This window comes from Wasmannia auropunctata, unplaced genomic scaffold (assembly GCF_000956235.1).
Source record: "Wasmannia auropunctata unplaced genomic scaffold, wasmannia.A_1.0 LD336116.1, whole genome shotgun sequence".
NCBI classification, from domain to species: domain Eukaryota; kingdom Metazoa; phylum Arthropoda; class Insecta; order Hymenoptera; family Formicidae; genus Wasmannia; species Wasmannia auropunctata.
In genome coordinates this window covers 2,289,296-2,311,910 of record NW_012026774.1, presented here as the reverse complement: position 1 = coordinate 2,311,910, position 22,615 = coordinate 2,289,296, and the positions used below count along the sequence as shown (strand labels likewise).

Below are 22,615 nucleotides of genomic sequence, written 5' to 3'. Positions count from 1 at the left end.
TACGCATATTACGCTCGTAAGCAGCTAGAGGATTAATGTTAAACTGCAGGAGAGATTTGAAATTATTTTCCCGAATATCGTACACGTCAAGAGGCTATTTAAAAACAAATATCGTTATGCTTACTTATATAAATACGCTACTCCGCGATACGATGAGCTGGAATTAAAAAACGTCAGGTAACGTTATCTGCGCGCCGCCGTACAAAAGCGCCATTGTCGAAACGTTTATTAAAAGCTGTTGCGAAAAAACTCCCCTGTAAAAACAGTATCGAGCTAATTAACGGTGAGAAACAAGCTCATTTCGCGAGCGACGATTTTCCCTCTCGTCTAGCGATTGCACGCCGCATCGCAAGACGGAGAGACAGCGGTGCAAGAAAACGCCGGTACACCGCGCGCTCACTGGGGCTCATTTCGTCCGCGGGCGACGGACGCAGGGGAACCGCGCAATTATAAAGACATTAAACTTGACGAGCTCGTAGTACCGAGCTCGTCGTACCTCATTGAATCTTTACCGCCGCCGAAGATTGCCGTGCCGCTTGCAAAAAAAAGAGGCGCGACGTAGAATTCCAGGTCCGCCTTACGAGCAATTCGCCCGCCGGATAACCCGAGGGCATTCTTCTCTCTCTCTCTCTCTCTCTCTCTCTCTTTCTCTTTCACTCTCCGAGTGTCTCGTAACTCGGCGACCGGGTTTCCAACGGGGAAGGACGAAACGCGGGGAAATTTTATAGGAATAGCCCGGCCGACGAAGTGACGGCGCGCATCACGCAAATTTATCGTCCTGAAAGTACATCCCGCCGTTAAACTTCCAATGAAATGTTCTTTACGTTGTCGCTTTGTAAAACGCGACCGAGAGAACTCGATGATTGCTTCTATCAATGTGAGGCAGCCGTAATTGCGTTCATTTCGAGAAAGAGAGAGAGAGAGAGTTTTATACGAAAAATATTTTGTCTTAAAATAAATTAAAGCGAAAATTAATGAAATAAAAAACATACCATCGAAATGTTTGGAAATTATTTTTGACACGAAAGATTGTAATGCTAATGCAACATAATTTGAAATCATATTAAATTAAGTATCATTTTAATAATAGAATATTGTTATTTCAAAAATGTTATTAGATATAAGATCTTCCAATAATCTTTCTCTGTTTTTATTCATCTCACGTTATTCACTTTATCAGTCTAGACTTATTTGTATATACAGTTTGACAAGTTAACTATCAAATGATTTTTAAAATTTTTTACCTAACATATTTATTAAAATGATTGAAGTCGCGCGTTAGTTTTTTTTAACTTGCCACAAGAGGGATTAATCATCCTGTTCTCATCCTATAAATATTGTACTTGTGTACGTGTATGGCAACAGTATACTTAATAGTATGCGCGAAACAAAGAGTAGCTTTTCGTATATGTCGAACAATCTCAAGATTCGCGATCGAGAAGGTCGTTATTCTTCAACGTGGACACGTTTTTAACAAGGTGCTCGCACCATCCGGGCTACGAGGATCTCCGTTTACGTCCCATCGTAACTCTAACGAGCTTCGCCACGTGCTTTCGAGAAAAGAAAACTTCGTCCCGAGTTCTTCAGATTTCGCTATCGGTTACCCGATATTGTCAATTATTCAAAGCATAATGAATGTGAGAAACAAGACATTTTGTATATAGTTATTTCAAACAGCAACAAAGAAAAAATCTTATGCAATTGGAAAAAGGAAAAGAAATATGCTGATATGAAAAAAAATATATATATATATACGCGAGAAAAATCGTGTCTTCTTTTTTAACTGAACTGAACGGTAAATAAAAAAATTCAGACAATGGGAAAGCATTCGCGTCTATGCTGCTATTCACCCTCCGTTACATCTCCGGACCATGCGATCATGCAATCCTCGCGTAATCTTGCGCATACGCCATCCATCCCGCTGCAATAATAAACGCGCCGAATAGCACTTTGCGGTCTACGTGATACCTAACGTCCAGCCTCCTCCCCGTCCCTCCCCTTCCGACGCGCGCGTGCTTTTTTTTCTTCCCTCACGACTTATTGTTCCCTCGCATAAATTGGAGAGAGGAGGCCACGAAGAGAGAGAGAGAGAGAGAGAGAGAGAGAGAGAGAGAGAGAGCACCGCGCGATCGAGGCGCGTCGGACACTTAGAAAGTAATGCAGTCTCGCCCGAAGCATTCGGATCCGAAGCGTCCGGGAGATGTTAAACTGGTTCGAAACATCCAGGTCCGAGGCGTCAAGTCTCCGTGCCGGAGATCCCACTGTCGCGATACGCCATTCCCGCGACCGCTAAATCGAAAGCGCAGACCACAGCCGCGGCGCGGTGGTGGTCGCTCCCCCCAAAAAAGGGGGTCAACTGCCCCCAAAAACTCGATCGCCTCTTATTTCGATTGCGAGTTCAGTCGTAAATTTTACTATATATACCTTCGTGCAATTCGAGCGAAAAGAACTAATGCACAACTCGAATTACAACAATACACAATTGGAGCTACCAATTTATTACATCGTATCCCCTTTTCAGATGAACTGTCGAGAGACTTTTTCACGCAATTCTCAATCGCAATTTGTCAGACCGTCGAGAGTTAATCCTTGAATGTTTACTTTTGAAAATGTACACGTCATTTTTACAACGTAACGTCGTCGCGACTAATGACGTCGATTTACTATCTGATGACACGAGTAATGCAAGCGAATCGGCGTCCCGTGTAAAGCAAGCTCCTTTTGCATCTGTTCGTTTTGCATACCGCATACACGTACTGGATGGACGGACGGGACACGGCAGATTGCGCGCGAGATGCGCGCGGGAAAGTCTTACGCAATTAAGATCGAGCGGACGGATAGAGTCGTGATTCGAGAGTGATGCCAGCGCGGTGCTGGCAAGTGGTAGTATTACTCGGTGATTAGTGACGGTTGTTGTCGGGTGATTTAACGTTTCTTTTGCGCCACGCTGACGGCAACACGGCCGCGAGCCTCTCTCTCTCTCTCTCTCTTTCTCATCGCGCGAGCACAGGTGATTTATCACGTCGGGCAAAAGTAACGAAATAGCCGACCGATAATGTGTGAAAATAATAAGAGGATTACGGTTGTAATGATGCCGTAAGAGGGCGATTAAAAAGCGCAGTTCATAGCCTTGGCGCTTTGACGGGGGAGGGGGGGATGGGGGTGGAGAGGTTGAAATCGCGCAATTAAGGCTGAACTAATGATTCGGGGAGGTGGGTACGGGTTAAGTGGAATTATCTGGTGATTAGCGACGATTATTACGGGTGATTTAGCCCTCATCTTTATTTGAATAGACGAATCGCCCGCGTTAAAAGCGCATTACGCGTTCAATTAGACAGAGTGGAGTACGTAAATAAAGACCCTCTCTCTTTGAATGTAAATAACCGAATGTAAATAACCGAATGTAAATAACCGAAATAGATCTATCTGTTTGGATAATCAAAGATATGTGGTACAAGTGAGATAGTATCATTTACCGCATTGGCGAGTGAATAATGCTGACAAAAAAGAAAGAAAGAGTGGCAATTATCATGATTTGACAGTAATGTCTTTTCGAAATATATTTATTTGGTAGAGCTATAAATATAATAATAATAATTATTATTAAAATTATAGTATTATATTATAATACTATAAAAATGAGGTTTACAACCATAATTATTTTACCGTGCGATTATCACAATTGTGACAAGAGTTTGTCACAAATACCAAACACTCTTCTTCCAGTGAAAGACCGCGAGTTGAGTTCACGGCGAACTCAAAAGAAAACAATTCATCTTGCGCGGCTCGAGACGAGCACTTATGCAATTAAGATCGTGGTTTGAGTGTTGATACACAGTAGAAGACCCTATTGACAAGTGCGGCTTTTAAAAGGACTTTAACTGACTGGGATTAGATTGGATAAAGGATAATTCAATTTCTCCGATTAGACACCTCGCGGAAGTAACGCGATGTTAATACTCGGTCAACAGCGATTTGTCGCGTAGAAAGGTAATTGAAGTGGAAGCGAAGACGTTTATATCTCTGGCCACGATCATTAAAAGCGTTCACGGCTTTCTAACAAGTTTCTTTTCCTTTTTTTTTTGTAGGCGTCGTACGCAAGCCTCGTAGAGAGGGCCTCGACATTGAATTGCATTTGCATCTCTAATGAAATATGTACATATACGTAGGTATGCGTTTTAAGTGCGTGCGCAGAAATAAACCGGCGGATGGAGAAGCCGGCGGCATAATTCCCAGGAAAACCGCACGGCGGGTACGCCGGCGGTTAGTAACGATCGGCAAAGCTCGTTACCGGTGTTTAACTATCATTTAGGCAGGATTAAAGATAATCCAGTCGGTGTCGTTGGAGATATAGCGAAAGCGCGAGCTACCACTTACGGTCGTCGCGCTAACTCCCGATTAAGGTCGATTTATTACCCGAGCGAAGGGTGCCCTGCCCCCCTTCCCCCTCCACCCCGTTTAAAAGGGGGGAACGCGCGAACGGAGATAGGGGAAGGCCGCTAAATATACCTCCCCGGTAGGCTTATCGTGGGTAACCGTTATAACTCCCGGAAATAAGAGTTCCCCATTGAAGAATGGCTTATGCGAAGTAGCCTGTTATCTTTTTAAGTAAAAAATAGTTTTTTTTTAATAGAAAAAAAAATAGAAAACAAGCCATAAAGTAACTTGTTTATTTCTTCGGAAATAGACAAGATATAGTCTTTATTTCACAAGTGTAAGTCTAAAGAAGCTTGTGGCATGATTTTTAAAGAGAAAGCTGAGGGCGGGGGAAAAGGAGAGGGGGCGCGGCGACCGTAAAATAATATCGCGGAGCGACGCATGGATGCACAATTTGTCAAACCCGCGTTGCACGGGGATGCGGACTGCATACGAAGGAGCGCTTCACGATGTTCTGAGTATTCCTCAGAGGTGGCTGCGCGTACGCCGTATTAAATAATCATCTGTGTAAACATAGCGGAGTTATCGCGCGACGATGTAAGCCGCATTAAAGGAATTCCCGGGCCGCGGGAATAATCCTGCCTCACTTCATAAGTTCGTATTAACGCATGTTAAATCACGGCGTGTGTGTGTGTGTGTGAGACCGCGCGTATACAGTACGGCATGTGGCCGAGTCCCCGATGAATAACGTCCTTCGTGGCGCGCGCGGGTTAAGCAGCTTTCAAAAATACGCCAGCACCTTACAGCACCACGGCCGGCCTCGAGGCACCGTCGGAGGAGAGACTTTGTGCCGGCCGACGGCGATAATGTCGGAGGTGGTAGACTACGGGTAAGGTCAAAGGCGAGCACGGAGAACTTCCCCTTATACCTGGAAGGTTCAAAGCGGGAGGTCGGGCATTGTTAGTAGCGACTTATTGAGGGACAGAGAGAGAGAGAGAGAGAGAAAGAGAGAGAGAGCGAACCCCGGCGGCCAAGTCGCGTCGCCGCGGTGAATTATCCCATATCGACATTACGGTTCATTGTAATCGGCCGCGGGGTTATCGATTTTTCATTTATAACCTGGAGGGGGAGGAGGAAGAGGAGCTTCCCGCACGACATCACGAAGGCCAAAGCCGCGTATTTTTAGCGACCGCGTCCGCGCTCCCGGGAAGCGTGAAATTTGCGGAAACGCGAAAATACGTTCGTCCACGTAATAAAACAAAAATAGCGTCGCTCTTATACTGATTAATCCGCAAATTATTATCACCGCGAAAACTAAATTGTGAAAATATAACGGTATGCTGCGACAGAATTACGTTCCGCCTTTGGGCCGGAATAAGATTACTGCGAGATTACGTTATTAGTGAAAGACAGATTATTTTGCTGGATAGAGGAAGGGGAATTAGTTCGCTTTGAGCAACAATTTTTAATTTACTCGCATAATCCCCGACCTCCTATCAGTCCGCTTTTTCCCCGCGCTGGTCACGTAACTAACTGGCTTCCGACAAAGACTGCACCGCCCCGAGCAATAATGTTGAAGCCGCTCGGCTAAGTCAAAGGAATGTTCGAACCCGTAGGTGAAGAGAGCGGCTCGACTCGGAGCAGCGTGCTCGAGCCACTTTGACGAAGTTGTTCTTGAAAGTTCCAAAGAACGATGTTAACAATGAACAGCATAAATAAATTCTTTTGAAGTCGCGAAGAGTCCCATTCCGTCATTCAACAAATGATCGTTAAATGAGACAAAAGGATATCGATAAGTCGTCGACGGTGTAACCGGCGCAAAGTAAAGATTTTTCAGAGAAATACATAAAATTTAATTCCCTCGAAGGTAGAGTTGTTAAAACTGATGATTAATTGAATGTTCGCTGTTCACCGATCTATCATGAACCGAATCGCGATTTAAAAGGAGAGAGAGTTAATTAAACTACAATTAGAGCCAACTGCAGATGGCGGTGTGAAACCGCCCATTAGATAGTTAATATGAACTTTGTTTAATAACTTTACACACCCGGCTGCCGCGAAGTTATTTTCATTATATTGCATGCATGCAGTTTCTCTCGGTGACCAACTTGGTTTAAATATTGCTCTGTGTAGATATACATCTATAGGTATTATACTTTCTCTCTCTCTCTCTCTCTCTCTCTCTCTCTAATCTACAAGCTCTGTATCCATACTAGTTTCTGATATCTGGTCCATTCTATTTCAGAAGCCCCTATGGCTTACGCGCTCTATATAGCTTTTATGTGGGATGCGATCGAAATTGTGATACAATCCAGAAAGAAACGGAGAAAACTTATTGTACCTTATCTCTCGTCTGGTTTTTTTTTACCGCTTATTTTTACCGCGAGACATCTCCTCTTTTCCGACTGTACGCAATTTCGGGCTTTCCCTCGTATATACGATTCTTACGATAAAAGAATTTCTTGAATGTACAAAAAAAAAAAGAAAAAACGTTTCGCGTGCATCAATTTGAAATTTCACTCGTCTTATCTCGTGTTACAACCAGGCCGGGCTATAAACGAGACGTATCGTCAGGACGGTTGCGAGATGACTTTCGATAACCGACTAAAGTGTTCGACGTTGGATATCGATTGCAAACAGCAACCCCCCCGTGATGTATCGCGACATTGCGGACGATCGCACGCGCATAAAAGCGCATCTAGCATCCCGGATAAGAGGTACTTTTTAAGAGCGATACCTCACTCCGCGGATCCCGATACTCGACTCCGATATCCCGACGCTCCCTCGTCGCTTTTTCAGGGAAGACATTCTCGCGGTGTTCGTTATCGCGACTACATCTCGATCTCGCTCGCCATACCGGAAAATTAATTAGTCAAACGACGGCCGTTTCGCTGATAAATGATCCTCTTTTTTAAATCGATGAAGATCGGAACAAAAAACGTTCGCGCGCGATTTTGCCCGGATCTCTTCGGGCGATAATAAAGCCCGCAGTTGACGAACTCCGTTATTTCTCATCATTTCCCATCATTTTCGTGGCGAGGAGGGAAGGGGAGGGGAACATGCACTTGCGGGGATGAAAGCAAAGCGAATCGCGTAATTTATTTGCCATTTATCATCTAATGAATTAAGATCTCCGCGAGAACTGACGGGATATGCTCGGGGAACGGGCATTATTACTGCAATCGATCCGGCTATATTACTTCGCGTCAAACTCTCCTGCAACACTCCACGGTTTCTGGAAGTCGATTAATGTAATTTGGACGTAGCGATGATTAATGAATAATCATAATCGATCCTCTGTATGAATAATATATGTAGCGCTGTACGGTAGCGCCGAGTAATAAAACGGAACGGAGTTCGTTCAAACTCGATCAATTAAGCTAGATTAATTGATAACATGTAATAAATAAGCGAGTGCATTTCCGTATATCCTATCGACGTTTCTATCGATAAAGGTAATATTTGCCGTAGGAATTATTTCGCGCGCGTCTCAACGTCTGATATATGACCGTGAGGGCTCACCACGAGGAGGACACATCGATTTTCAGAAGTTACGCCGCCGCATCCGAGCCAGCTACCGATGACAGCCAGCACACCTGCGACGATCAGGGCGTAGGCCAAAGTGGGATACGTCGACGTGGACATCAGGGACACGTAGCTGTGCTTCGCCGCCACCGTCCAGATACCGATGCCACCCACCACCAGTCCGGACAGCTGCAACACACATGAGCGAGAAATCTTCAATTTAATTTCACGCAAGCGTCACGAAACGTCACGCTAAACGGGCACCCAGCCGCGACGTAACTTACGATTTACATGCGGCCTATTAATGTCACTCTTGATGTAAAGCGTGTCTGGTAATGCGCAACTGGTGCAAATAAGATTTTTCTTGGTGCGCCGGAATGAACATTTTTATCGTCGTCGATAGGGACCGAATTGATTTTTCATCTCCTCGGTCCTCCTTTTTCCTTCAGAAATGAATTCTCTAACATGACGAGAAATCCTCAATTTAATTTCACGCAAGCGCGAAACATCACGGTCGGGTTACATCCGCCGCGCCGTGATGTAACTTACGATTTACACGTGGCCTGTTAATGTCGTCGCTCTCTACATATCTATAATAAAGTATCTCGATAATGCGCAACTGTAGATGCAACTAATAAGATTTCTCTCGGTGCGTCGAAATGAAAATTTTTTTATCATCGCCAACAGAAGAGGTCGAATTGACTTCTCCCGTGTTCGAATACTTTTGCCTTAATTTTACAGCATCTCCTTGGACCCTCTCCTATTCCCTTCGCAGAAATGAATTCTCTAATATGACAAGAAGTCCTCAATTTAATTTCACGCAAGCGCGGTACGTTACGGCACATCTGCCGCGATGTAACTTTACACGTGGCCTGTTAACTTGTCGCTCTTTGATAATAAAGCGTATCTCGATAATGCGCAACTGGCGCAACTAAGATTTCCCTCGGTGCGCTGGAATGAAAATTTTTTATTATCGTCGAATTGACTTTTCCCGAACTTTGCCATTTACAGCATCTCTCCCCAGCCCTCTCTCTCCCTTTGCAGATACGAATTCTCTAACATGACGAAATGAGTTCTTTAAAAGTTGACGAAGTGAAACTAAATCTCATTGGTCTCTCTCTCTCTCTCTCTCTCTCTCTCTCTCTCTCTTAAATTTCTTCGGAAGGAACCCGAGACTGATTACACGCCGTCCGTCATCTCGGTTTGTCGTCGGCGTCTTCGAAAATCTCTAAGATAATCCGATACCACCGATCGTCGGGACGAATACATATAGTTAACGGGAAGCGAGAGCCGTCGTTCATGTCCGTGGAGAACTTCCGATAGGGATCGCGGCCCACGGACACATAGTGCGTTTCATTCAATTTTCATATCGTGCCCGCACCGCGGGCGCAAAGTCGCTTCGATGACTGCTCGGGTATCGTCGCCGCCCACGACAGCTGGCACAGAAGAGAGGGACGGAGAAGGAGAATGAATAACGGATATCGGCCTCCGATAACTACACGCACCAATGCGTGTGTAGGCACTGCGTATACGGGGTGTCCCGTTAATTGGCGCCGCGAGCGGAAAGTGAAACGAGCCTCCCGCTCTCTATATCGCCGAGTAACACGTCCGAGTTTGTCCTCTCCTCTCCTCTCATCCCCGTCTACCGACGTTGAAAATTTTAATTTGGGATCGAAATCTCCGACAGATAAGAGACAGTTTAAAAATCACTCCAAAGTTAACCGTCGCTCGCAGCTTCACGCTCAATCTAGAGAGAGAGAGAGAGAGAGAGAGAGAGAAAATAAAGAGTCAAAAGTATTACACCGTGGAGCGTACTTAAACTATCTCTCGAGATTACTCTCCCAAGATAACTGTCTTTAATTTTCTCAGAAGTGTTTCTTTAAAAGGAAGTGCTTTTCGGAGCCGCTTCCGTCCGCGTCTCTCTTATTATCCGTAAGGCACGCAGAGGTCTCGCGGCCTGAGAGCCTCCTCTTCACTCGCCCGTCGTGCCGCGTTTTACGCGCGTAACGGAAGTGTCATCGGCAAACGTCACGCATCGCGTCCGGTTAAACGCCGCGATTTATCCCGCGGTCTTTTTTTTGTCTCTCGCGCCTCGGACATCGTTTTTCTTGCGGCGCGCGATATTTTTTCCCCTCTCCTCCCTTCCCCTCCTCCGCTCGCTCGCCAGTGACACACACGGACACGCACAACGTGGCGGAGATTGCTCTCCCTCTCTCTCCTCCTCCCCTGTCGCGGGAGAACGATCGAAGGTACTCCAGAATATACGAGCTATGCCGACGTAAATATTGGTCGGCCGACACGCGTGATATTTACGGTATCGGGGGAATGCGGTTCACGTAGGTCACCCGTCGCGCGTGCACCCGTCCGAGGAACAATGACCAACTTACGAGCGCGGTTGGCGTTTTCGAAATGGCGCGAATATGCGATTTTATAATTATGCATCGTGCGATGGTCGGTCCCTCTCGAAGGGAGAATTCGACGAATTTGGCGACGAGACGCTGAGCAGAGATGAATATTTACTGGAGAACAGCGCGCGACGGGGCGGATTCCTGTCTGAAAGTTTCTTATTAAAATTTTCTGTTTCTTTGATTTTTAAGCCTTCAAGAGATCAATCACAGCAACTTGGATTGATAATTGATATTGAAACACAGTCCGATTGACAGAAGTGTATTATTACATGTACCACAATGGCGATTATTATCTAACACCCGGATATTACGGAGTCAATGCAAATGTTTGCCAATTGCTGCATGATAATCGATAATGCGCTGACTGTGTTAACCTTAAGCCTATAGTAACGGTGGTTTGAAAATTTTTGTATATAAGATTCCATCCATTTTTATTGCATTCCAATAAGTATCGAGAATACTTTGAATATTATTTTAGTTTTTAACATTTTAAATAAATTTTCCAATTTCGGAAAAGGATACACTTGTCTTTTTCTGCCTCTCTCATTGTTTCCGGTTCTTATACGGTGTTATCTCTTTTTCTTTTTGGTGAAAATCTCACAGGAACGCGTAAGTAATTAAGGGCTTTTGTCATTGAAAATACAGCGTAAGTGAGGACTTTGTTGTTGGAAATAAAGTGATATTATTTGTAAAATATGCAAATGTCGATCGGTATGCGATGTTTACAATATTGAGGAATGCGGCTCTACGCGAGCGAGCGCATCGTTGTTTGAAGGCACAGAAGGGCCGAAATTACCGGCCTGGAATTCGCGGTGTAAATGTGCGGATAATGTGCGACATTGTAATGGCGTATTATGATAATTTGCTTTAAAGCAAGCCCGGTTCTCTATCGACGGAATAAAAGTATCGTAATTTTGTTCGTTGCTTCCGGGAATATCGCAGCTGTGATATCCGTAACATATCGATGTGGCGTATGATCGTGGAATTGTAAATAACTCTTTAGTCGAGTGAATTTTTAATTATGCGATCTGTTATGACGATCTATTATGACGAAATTACGATGATGCGGCATTATAACGCTCGAGAAGAAATCAATCCTGCAATAAAAAAAATACAGCTATGCCTGGCCACATTAAACGCGCAGAGAATATTTTTTTTCATAATTTATTGACTTTCAAGAATTTGATTTATGTTATGATCCATTTATCATTATTGTAATCAATATATGTAAAGAAAATTATTTTAATCAATCCAAATGATATGTATAATATCATGTGTATAAAAGATTTTTTATATCAATAATTGGCGCCAAGTTAAAAAAAAAATCTTATAAAAGTGAAGAAAATTTTTGAAAATAAAACCTAAGTAATACATATCATTGCATTAATCAGCAAGAAAATATTGGATAAATATTAAATGTAAAGTTTATAAGTTTATAGGAAACAAAATATAATTATAAAAATTGCGATAACAATTTATATAAATTTCCACTTTAAAATATAACATAAATGCAATTGTAACTACGAATTATATATGTGATATTCCGAGATGTTTCTATAAAATATTTTTGAATATTTCAATAGAATATAAATATATAGAACAAATATTTGTATTTTTCAATAGAATAAAAGATTTCATTGCAAAGAGGTAACAGTACAAAATAAAGGGTTTAACTTAAATAAAAAACTTTTATGTGAAGAAAATAGGTATAAATAGTAGATGCATTATTTGTTTTAACGAGTCGTTTAAGTCGTTCACTTAAACTCACTTGTCACTTATAATGTCGTAAACAAGTAAAATCTAAAAGGTTGCACTTAATAATGCGGCCAGGAATTGTAGATGCTTTTAGTTTGATTGTAATAAACTCAGAGTGCGTTATAGTATAAAATACCGACTCAAAAGAAAATATGAAAAAAATGTTCGTAGTAACATCACAAGACATATTATTAAACGTTGCAATTTCGTCATGAGATAAGACGATAACATTTTTATATGACAAACTTTTATATCATTACGTGACGCCCTCGCGCCAAATCGTGCACACAATTCCTATACGGCGCGTTATGTTACACTATTTTTCCGATAGTGATACCCGCGGCGTGATGCCCGTTGTATACAGAGCGCGTTTCCACGCATAAATAACAAACGGCTTTCGCCGTATCCATTAAGGAGTCAACGGCGATGTATCCGGGGGCAATATTTCCGGGGCCGTATTCGAGTCGCGGCGAGCGCGCGACGGGCACGCGCGTACGTGCGATTCCGCGCGAAAAAGGAACTCGATTCGATTCCCCGCGGACGGGTTATGGGGCCATCGCGGTACAGCGGGCCGCAATTTATTATTTTATCATTGTCCCGATGGCGCACACGGACGATCTACCGGCTCGCCGGTAACCTGTGTATGTGTGTGTATGTGTGTGTGTGTGCGTGCGCGCGCGCGCGCGTCGCGTCGGCGATACACCGTATAAATCGTACGTATCGCGCGCCGATATTCTTCGCGTCTACGTGCCCGTATTTCAAATCACCGGCTCGCCGTATCCCTCGCCGCTGCGTCGCGTCGCGTCGTCCAACCGCGCGATCGGGAAAAACAGAGCAGGGTGAGGAAAAACGTACATCGTCGAAGCTGTGTCCGCGTTTTACGATCACGGATTTCGCCCCCCCCCCTCCCCCCGTCCCGTCGATCCTCGCGCGCGCGACGCGGAATGCGGCCGCGATTTCGCTTACGTCGTTCGGGAACGCTTTGCATAATTGATCCGGCGAGCCGCGCGGCATGAATTAAGCATGAATTTAGATGGTCCGCGGTGGTACGCGCGACATGGAGTGGGGGGAAGAAAAAAAAGGGAAAGAATACGATTTTAGAATCCCATTTTGCGGGAGCTCGATAAAACGAAGCTTGCGACACGATATTTATTGGATCAACGAAAATTCCCCGGCCGTCATATTTGATCTTCTCATATAATAAATTGCGAACGCTACGGAAGAGATTTATCGCGTCATTTTCTGACTGCGTGCCTCCTCCTTCTCTTTTTTTTTCCCGTCCCCGCAGATTCCTGCATAATACCGTCGTCCTAAACAATCACTTTCGGTACGCTGCTCAGGTACACTTCAGTCAGCGATTCGCCTATGTACTTATGCATATACAGTGCAACCCTCCGCGCGAACTGCATCGGGATGTAACGAGACAGCTGGCGAACCGAACGTGCCAGCCAATGCAGGCGCACGATCAGCACCGGGGGGTTAAACTACGTTGCAACTTGGGGCAATGTTATGCTAATCCGTTCACGTACTCGCTAAAATTTTGCCGGACAACGCGCGGCGCGCGGCGCGGAGAACGACGCGAGCGGAAAACGAAGAAATTAAAAGTCGTACATCACGCGCGGCTGGAAAACATCCCGAAAATTATTGCGGGCCCGTGTAAATCCGTGTAAAACGCGGTGGAAGCGCGATATAACGAAATATTCGCCGGGAGAGAAAACATTTTAATTTCTTCATTAAATTCCGGGAGTCGCGGAGAGAAACACACACGCACACACTTCTATCTCGTGCGAAAGATTTAATTAAGATTCGCGCGCGTGAACGTTTTCGAGAAAGAAAGAACGGGGACGCTATATAATATAACCTAAGTAGAACAACGGGTCACGATAATGTCGACGTTAAAATAAAGCGTGACTGATCGAAAAGTATCGTATAGTAATCATTTTGAAGCTACTCGTATTTTGACATCATTTTGTCTGACTTTCTGTTCTGCTTGGGGAGGGAGGCAAGCATTAACTAAACACATCTCGTACGCGGGAGTTCCACTCGTTCGTGTGTTTTACGATGATAACATATACTTAAAACGGAATAAATGAGAGATATCCGCGCCGCGTGGACATCGTTTCCGTTATACAACTTTAATTTCATCCATCGATCGTGCGCGCGCGTGGCCGGGCATGTTTACGATCTCTACTAGATCGTAACTTTCAGCGAGTTGTCTATCGAAAGCGCACTCGCGGACCGACGACGGCCACGGAAATCTCGTTCGGACTGGTTTTCTGGTATTCTCTAAGGGACGTCGGCGACCTCGGTCGACACGCCCCCGTCTCTCTCTCTCTCTCTCTCTCTCTCTCTCTCTTTCTCTCTTTCTGTCACGTCTTAGTTTACTTTTTATCCTTCCTCCGGATAATCGACCGCGGGGCTTATCTCACCTCTTTCTACCGACGTTACCGATCTACGGGGCAAATAAAGTTCTTAAGATGTAACGGTGTGTTTAGGTCTCCCTTTTTTTATTGCATTCCACCGTATAATTCTTGGCGAACCAATCCGTGGAGGGCCGGCCTCTCGGCCTCTCGGACGTCCCGAGTCGGGCTGTACTCCTCGAAAAGAAATTCCGTTCGATTCACAGAAGACACGGGTTGAGGACGCGGCACGGAAAGGACGAAGTGAATAGCGGCGACACGACGTGGCGTAGCATCCCCGTATACGCGCGATTCGACTTTTTCCACTTTATTCCTACCGGGATCTCGCTGTAGATCTATCTGCTGAAATTGGAGGCATCTGTTTCCCGCCCAGGGTGGGGTGGAGGCGGAAGAGAGAGGGGGCTCACCGAGGGTTTCCCTCTCATTCGAGAGGCAGGATAAATGCCCAAGCTCCGCTTGGAACAGAGAATCGAACGGAACGAAGGCAAAGTGGAATTAAAGGCAACATGATACTTTGAATTTGTATACCCGCTCCTCCGTTTCCCCTCCTCACCCCCTCTATTCTTTCTGTCCCCGTGCGCGCGCTCGTTGTCCTCCTAATAAGAATTCACTTCGTCGCTCCTGACTCTCGCCCGACCGAGAAAAGGGAGATAAAAAATGCAGCCGTCGCGCAATAATTGCGGAAATGGGATTTGAGATACACGAACCTGCAGCTCCGCCGAACGAACAGGAGACACGAGATACACAATGCGCAGGGGGGCGAAAAAGGGAGAGTCGCGTAAAGATGGAGGGAAAACTGTAATATCTTCGAGCGTCTTCGTACCACCTGCAACTCGGACGAAATTCCGAGCACTTTCAAACGACGTCCCGCATTCCCGGCAGGGTTAAGTACTCCGTGAGCGAGGCTCTTCCACAGACATTCTACTGTGCAAATACCTGGCGTTCTCTAAATAATTAAATCATCTCTCCGCCATGCAAACAGACGATTATTTCGAATACGGCCGAGTCGAGAGCTTCCGTGCGCGCCGCGCCGCATCGCATCGACTCGACGTCGGAGGACCGGTCGGAAGGCCGCCTACGTCAACGTAAACGCGATGTAATTCGATATTCGGTACTTAATTACTCCTCCCCGTGCTTCGTTCGTATCGTAATATTAATAACATGTTACTTATAGCAGGTATCGTGCAAAGTTAATTAAAAGTGTATTACCGATCGGCTCGATGCCGTCAGTCTACCGGCGGCGAAAAGAAACTATACGCTGCTGGCGCAATTAGAGGATTATTAGGAAGAGCGTAAAAAAGAACCGCGGCAAAAAGTTATAAGAATAATTCTAATTATGATTTATTCGATACAGATGAAACTTGACTTCGCCGTTTTATTTCAAAGTATCGTGTTATGTTAATTGTCATCGACAATTTGTCGATACAAGCAATTATATATATATATTTTTTTATTTATGTTATACACGGCAAGAACGATTTTGCTGAAGTATCTAAACATTTAACTAGACAAGTGTAGTTCACCTGAGGACAAAAATTTATATTTTTATCTAGAAAGATATCAGTCAACGTATTTAATATAGTTGCAATTAATCATAAAGAATTTTATGGATATAATTTTATTTTGTGAATAAACAAGAAACAATTGATGGTTAATGAATGCTAACACAAATTCTAAAAAAATCTTATGATATGCGCCATTCGACGAAAAATATAATAAATTATCCGGATTTTTAGTATCCAATCCACATCTATACTGCTCTTATTCTACAGATTTGAAAATAATTTTGTTGAACCATCAAAATAATTATGTAGGAAATTCAAGCGTGATAAGCAATGCTATAAAAAATTTTGTCATTCTAGTAACTAAGTTGAGCACCTTACATAACTATATATTTTGATAGTCCAAAGATAAAATTATTTTTGGGAGCACCTTCTATAATCGAGGCTGGATCTTAAATCGCTGAATAATGAATTTAAAATTCATATAGAAGTATTATTAGTCATCAAGATCTATCCTCGATCATAGAAGGAGCTCTCAAACTTATTTGTGATGTCTGCTTACGCGGTCTGATTCAAATTATTGTTCATATAAAATTATTTTTAGATTTATATTTAGCTAAATTTTTGAATACTTCAGCAAAATCTTTTCTCATAATCCTACAAATCTTGTGGTCAAGAAATTCTATATTTTTATAGTATCTTGCGACAACAGTCATCATGGATCACCTTTGTACGCGACATGCAAGAATGCCGAATGCACTCGGACGCCGCGTACCAACGATCGATTTTTCTCTTTTTTTTCTCCGACCGTCCTCGGACGGCATTTTTATTACATTAGACGTCGGGATTTCAATATCTCGACGATGTACGGCCGGACGACGAGGGAAATAAATTTTTGAGCGGTGACGCCGGGCTACGCGCTTCCTATACGTGAGAGTCAGCCCATTACCGGGCCGAACAGCATCCGAAATCTGCGCCCGGACAACGCGTACACGTCGTGTAAAGTCCAGTCGCGGCCCGTTTACGTCGGATGTACTCGTTTCCATTTTAATTGTGCCAACAACGTTTCGCGATGCGCTTCCGGCGATTTCACCTACAACGATATCGGGAAACCGTGTCGCATCGCATACAGCCACCGGCCGCCCAGAATCCTAGAATTTGCTAGCTCGCGAAAAATCGCTGTTCCCTGGCTTTTCTCTCGTAAATATAAAATTTACTTTGCGAATTGTTTGTCGTCAAACAGCATTTTAAGCGCGTCAAGCGCGTTCAATTATTAATATATAAAACAACTATTCTGACACACACATTTCTAAAAAAAAAAATTTTGTTTGTAAAAAAATGTTTGCACTTTACAATTTATTTAATAATCGTTCAATTTCTCTTGACTGAGATTTTACGATCGGTACGCGAGCGGGATTCTACGAAACATCAATCACAAGGCTTCCGACTAAATAGCATCATATATTTTATAATGGAGGTACGCGCGTACGTCAGATTAAAATCCGTACGGGTAAATAAATAAAAATACGTATTTTTTTTCTTCCTCATTGAAATGGATAGAATCGGTTTGCATTCGACCGATATATCACCGTCGCATCCCGTGCTTCGTCTTGCATATACCAAGAGGTATACATATATCTACAAACTGAGTTATCCATCTAAATCATATTGCGTTGCTCGACATACGACTATGACTGACATAATCAGCTTCAGAATATGCACTTACGTAATCCCGACCGTTTCTGCTTGCGTCTCTTCCCGAGGTATGTCGGGGTTACGTCTAATTTTAGGTCCCGTCTGCAGGCACGACCACGTGTACGTGGTCCGAAATCCACGCGAATTTCATGAACGACGCGCGCGACTATACGTGTATCGTCTCGCGTTTTCAAGTCAAGTAAAAATTATAATCCACTTTTCCGCTTAATATAAATTCACCCGAGTTCCTCGCTGTACAGGTATATAATCCCTTTTCAGCTGCGGAACGCATAAATAATCGAAGCACGAGTTTTATATAATATACGTATACACGAGTAAAATAAAAATCGTTTGAGGAATGTTTCCGCCTCCACCGCAGGAGACATTTTGCCGCGGGACGTCGCCTACATAATTTAAATTCACCAGCCTCCCTTACGTGCAATCCCCTTTCAGCCGCGGAGCACATAAATAATCGGGGCACGAGTTTGTTATAATATTCACTGTGTCACATGCTTCTTAAGCGAGTTCCATCTGTTGTACACGTCTCTTCTCGGATATTTCCCGACACTTGCTTCGATAGTTCCTCCCGTAAACTTTCGTCAGCATTGTCTGTCTCTCCGTCCCTTTCTAAATACATGTCGCTTTCTCTCTCTTTCTCTCTCCTGTCTGCGCGTATCGCGTGCGCGCGTAAACGCTACCATGAATTCGTAAGTATGCATTACGATCCGGAATGATTACGTACGACACGGTAATTCCCTGGCAACCTTATTCAAAGATACAGTCCGGATGTTGCCGCCGCCACCACCGCGGCCGCCGCCGCCGCCGCCGCCGCCGCCGTCGAGAGATATCATCTGCCCTGCCGTGCACTTTCTTCCAGTCTCTCCCATCCTCTTTACGACCGCTTGTGGCATCGCGATGTGCGCCATCGTACATGTGAACGAGCGCGCCCGCGCGCACCCACCGAGAGAGAACTTCGCATGATTTACGACAAACGAGTTAAGAGCGCGCCGCCACCGCGTAATGATAAACATTTTCGACGTTGCGTGCGTGCGCGCCGCGGACTCGCGGGATTCTCAGACCGCGAGAGAGCGAAGGGCGCCTAAGCGCGCGTAAACGTGTAATTTAATAGAATCGTTTACGGTGAGAGCTTTATGATAATCGAAGCCCTCGAGGGCCTTCGTACGTACACTCGCGTTTTATACGTATATACGGATTCGCGGTGTCGTCTGCTCTGTATGTTTAACGTTTTTGCTCGTCGCGCCGAGATACTAACGCACGGGCGCGTTTCTCGATCAAATCGCGGCCGTGACTCACAATTAGTTAAGAATACACGTAAAATATTATTCGCGCCCAAGCCCCTCTCCCGAGCGCTTCTCCAATTCAATTAAAAATGATTAAAACTCCCCAGCGCGGTATACCTTTTATCTACGAAAACGTATATATCTCTTTCTCTCTCTCTCTTTCTCGCGTAAATGTACGATGAAAATTGGACGGTCGCGCGCTCGGCGCTAAATATACGGGGAGAAAACGGGCTATTATCTTTATTAGACGCTTTCTAAAGCGAATTGGTGCCCGGTTTATTGCCGAGGCGTGGATATAATCAAAAATTCTCGACTCTCGGCACGTCACTCTCGGCGCGAGAGAACGACGGAAAAATAAACTATCAGAAATTATTATACTCAGAAATTATATAAAGACACGGATATTTTTTATAATGGGCGCGCCCGCAATCGGTATACGCTCGAGGAATATGTATACACTCCAACAGCCGTGCCCCGCGTTTGCTTTCCGTACGTTAATATCACTTTGCGTATTTAATTCGAATTAACGGCGAAATCTCTTGGGAGGGATAAAGTACGGGCCGAGCGGCGTCGAGCGGAAACGGTAGTTTCCGTGTGTACTTATCTCCCTTCCCTTCCTCTCCGTGCGTTTATCCCGTATTTTATGCTACTTTGCTTCGTGACCGGCGCTTTATCGCACAAAGGATCTATTGATCTACCGTAAACCGGTAGTCGCGTCTTCGATTAAAACTCGGCCTCGTGTGATAGCGCGACCGATAAATTTCGCTTCGGCAACAACGGCGGCATTTAAGCGACGGCGGCGGCGGCGGCGGCGGCGGCGGCGGCGTCGGCGGCGCCGCGTCTCGCTGCATCTCTCGGGCCTGGCCACGAGATTCGCTCTGGTACGTATATGTACGTGCTGGAGTATGAAAGAAGGTGGATATCCATTAGCATAAGACGCGAGGAGAGAGATCTCCGGCCGAAGATAGTCGGACCCCCTTATTTATATAGTCAGGACCAATCAGCCGTCCCTACGCGTCCTGCGCGCGCGCGCAGTCTGATAAAAACCAGACCTCTAAGATATGAAACGAGCTGCGGGTCGTTTATAACGTCAGCTATAATCATTAAACGCAGCACCTTAAATCGAAATGTGCGGATAATGACCGGGAATTATCGCGTTTTCCTATGCAATCGTGAATTTTTATTGCAGGTTCCTTTTTTGCGGTTCGACAAAACAGAAACAGAGAAAGAGAGAGGAGAGAGAGAGAGAGGCGGGGGAACGCGGGAGGGAAAGAGAATGGTAGACAAATGAAAAAAATAAGGGAGAACAATGTGAGGGAATTGGGTGAGCAAGTATATGAACCAGTACTCTGAATATTTATAAACGAAGGGTAACGAAGGAGCGAATGAGAATGTGCGTTAAAGCGAACGAAATGAAATACAGAATTCCGCCGAGCAGGAGAGAGAGAGAGAGAGAGAGAGAGAGAGAGAGAGAGAGAGAGAGAAGAGCGGAATAGAATCGAGACGAGCTCGTATAGATGTTAATAATTATTACGCAAATAATGAGAAGGGTATAGCTCTTTATGATGGTACAATGAATTAATTAAATAATAATATATCACTGGTTATTATAGGTGCGGTGGAATAGACGTTGCACGGTCTGATAATCCTCTTGCTTGATATTCAGATTATAAAATGTCGAAATCACTGGAGAACGCGGTACCATTTACCGATTTATAATATTCTTCCGCCTCACCGTTTCTTCTGCCCCTTCCGCCCCTCCCGTTTCCCCCTCTCGATATCCGATCTAGAGATGTCATTTCATGGCGCATTGGATTATTATTCCGCGATGGCGAGCGTGAAACTGGCCTTAAGCCGCCGGGCGCCTGGAATATTCCAAGATCCAATCTCGTGGAGGCACGTAAATCCTCGCGAGGAGGAAACCCTCGGAGGAGGTGAGCCGTTGTATCCCGGGGCGAAATTAGAATAATTACGCGTGTAATCTAGCCTCGCTTTTGCCTCGTCGTCGTCCGCTCCTTGGTCGACTTTAAGGAGACCCTCCACCCGGACGCGTCTCACCCGTTCTTTCAGGAGTATTTAGCGGCGCGGTGTATCCCCGCAACGACAGCGGCGACGGAAACCCGGTTAATCCCCTTTTCCCCAAATGTCTCGTCTTTACAGAGACGAGACGCCACATCGCCTTCGTGAGTTGAGAGATTTCCCGCCGATTCACCGAAAGATTAAGTTGTGTATAAACCTGGCGTTGTTTAAACGGTGACGGTATATTGAATTAATTATGTTTACAAAACAGTTGTTTGTATAATTAACTTAAAAATTTATGATAAGTGAGCTATACTATATCGATCTATATAGAATAGAATACCACAAATGAGTGAAGATCATACGAGATCGGTCAAGATGAATCTTGGTATCTAATAACTTTTTTGCGTAAATTTTTTTAATTTTCAGTTTAGGAGTTGTGTTTCAAAACTGGCAAACAATCGATTTGCAGCGAGTTTGCGTAAAGTGGAAATTGTAAAAAATCACGTAAAAATATTATTAGACACAATATTCGCCTTGATTGAATATGATTCTCTTATATGTGTTAAAAATACATGTTATTGTTCAAGTTTACGCTGTTTTTTCCCGTGTTCAAAAGGTTAAGTGTTTCTACTCTTTGCGAGTTCGAACGAATTCACACAACAAAGGAGATGATTGCATTATGCTTTGATACGTGTTTACTGCAATATATTTAACGAAGCCGTGTTATTAATGTAATACAATCTCTGCACGCAGTTGATGATATTTGTACAAAATATGATAGTCGTTAAACCGCGGCTATCGTTATTAATTCAATAATAGCTGGTCGCGAGATTTATGTTTATGGCTGTTACGCGTTGCGAAAATATCAGATTTTGTGACTGCTAATTATCGCTGTCGTTTCGCGTGTTTCCGGAAAAATAATGCGTTTCGATACGGTGCATTTCACCTGCTTTGTTGTCGTCGCGCGCCCCTCATCCCCGGCGAGCGTGCTCGTCCGTCCCAGCCGGGAGGTCGGTTTCCCCCTTGCGCACGTATCGCGTTTAATCAAAAGAGTCAATGTCCGTTCTCTCGGACGGATTGAATAACGTCGAAGTGTGGCGTTTATTCGCCGCACGTTACAGGACGCGACGGTCGGTCGGGACTAATTAAGCGAGGACGCGAAATAATTCAGCACACGATTCCTCTTTCATGCGAGAAGGGGGATTTCGGTCCCGCGCCGCATCGCGCGCGGCATGTCCGCCACCGACACCACGATCGAGGGCGAGCGGTGTACACCGATCGCATTCTGTCGCTGCCGGTATGTGCGTCGCACACGCATCCGAGGCCCGAGGCGCTTCTTGGGAACGTACCGGCGCGTCCTGAGAATGCGCCGGGGTCGGGGCGCCCGATCCCCCGTCGCGGTCGTCCCGAAGTCGGTCGGCATCGCGGGCATAATTGACGATCAAAGTGGGTAACTATCGTGCGATCCTCTCGCGTCGACGGTGTAGGATACTTACGGAGGACGCGGGAAGATAATGAAAAGCTTCGCGGGAGGCACAGGTGCGAGCGATCCCGCTTGATTCCGCTCGCTTGAGATTCGAGTGTCGCTCCCTAAGCGAGAGGAATCTACC

General features: G+C 44.9%; 1 protein-coding gene across 1 annotated transcript in view; it reads right to left on the bottom strand.

Annotated features, from left to right (window-relative positions):
• LOC105462585 (CD151 antigen-like) overlaps positions 1-22,615 on the bottom strand; it is a 107,750-nt gene that overhangs the window by 13,558 nt on the left and 71,577 nt on the right. Inside the window, exon 4 of the mRNA XM_011709292.1 lies at positions 7,900-8,091. Within this exon, the coding sequence (XP_011707594.1) occupies positions 7,900-8,091 (192 nt within the window). The remainder of the gene's footprint in view (positions 1-7,899; positions 8,092-22,615) is intronic.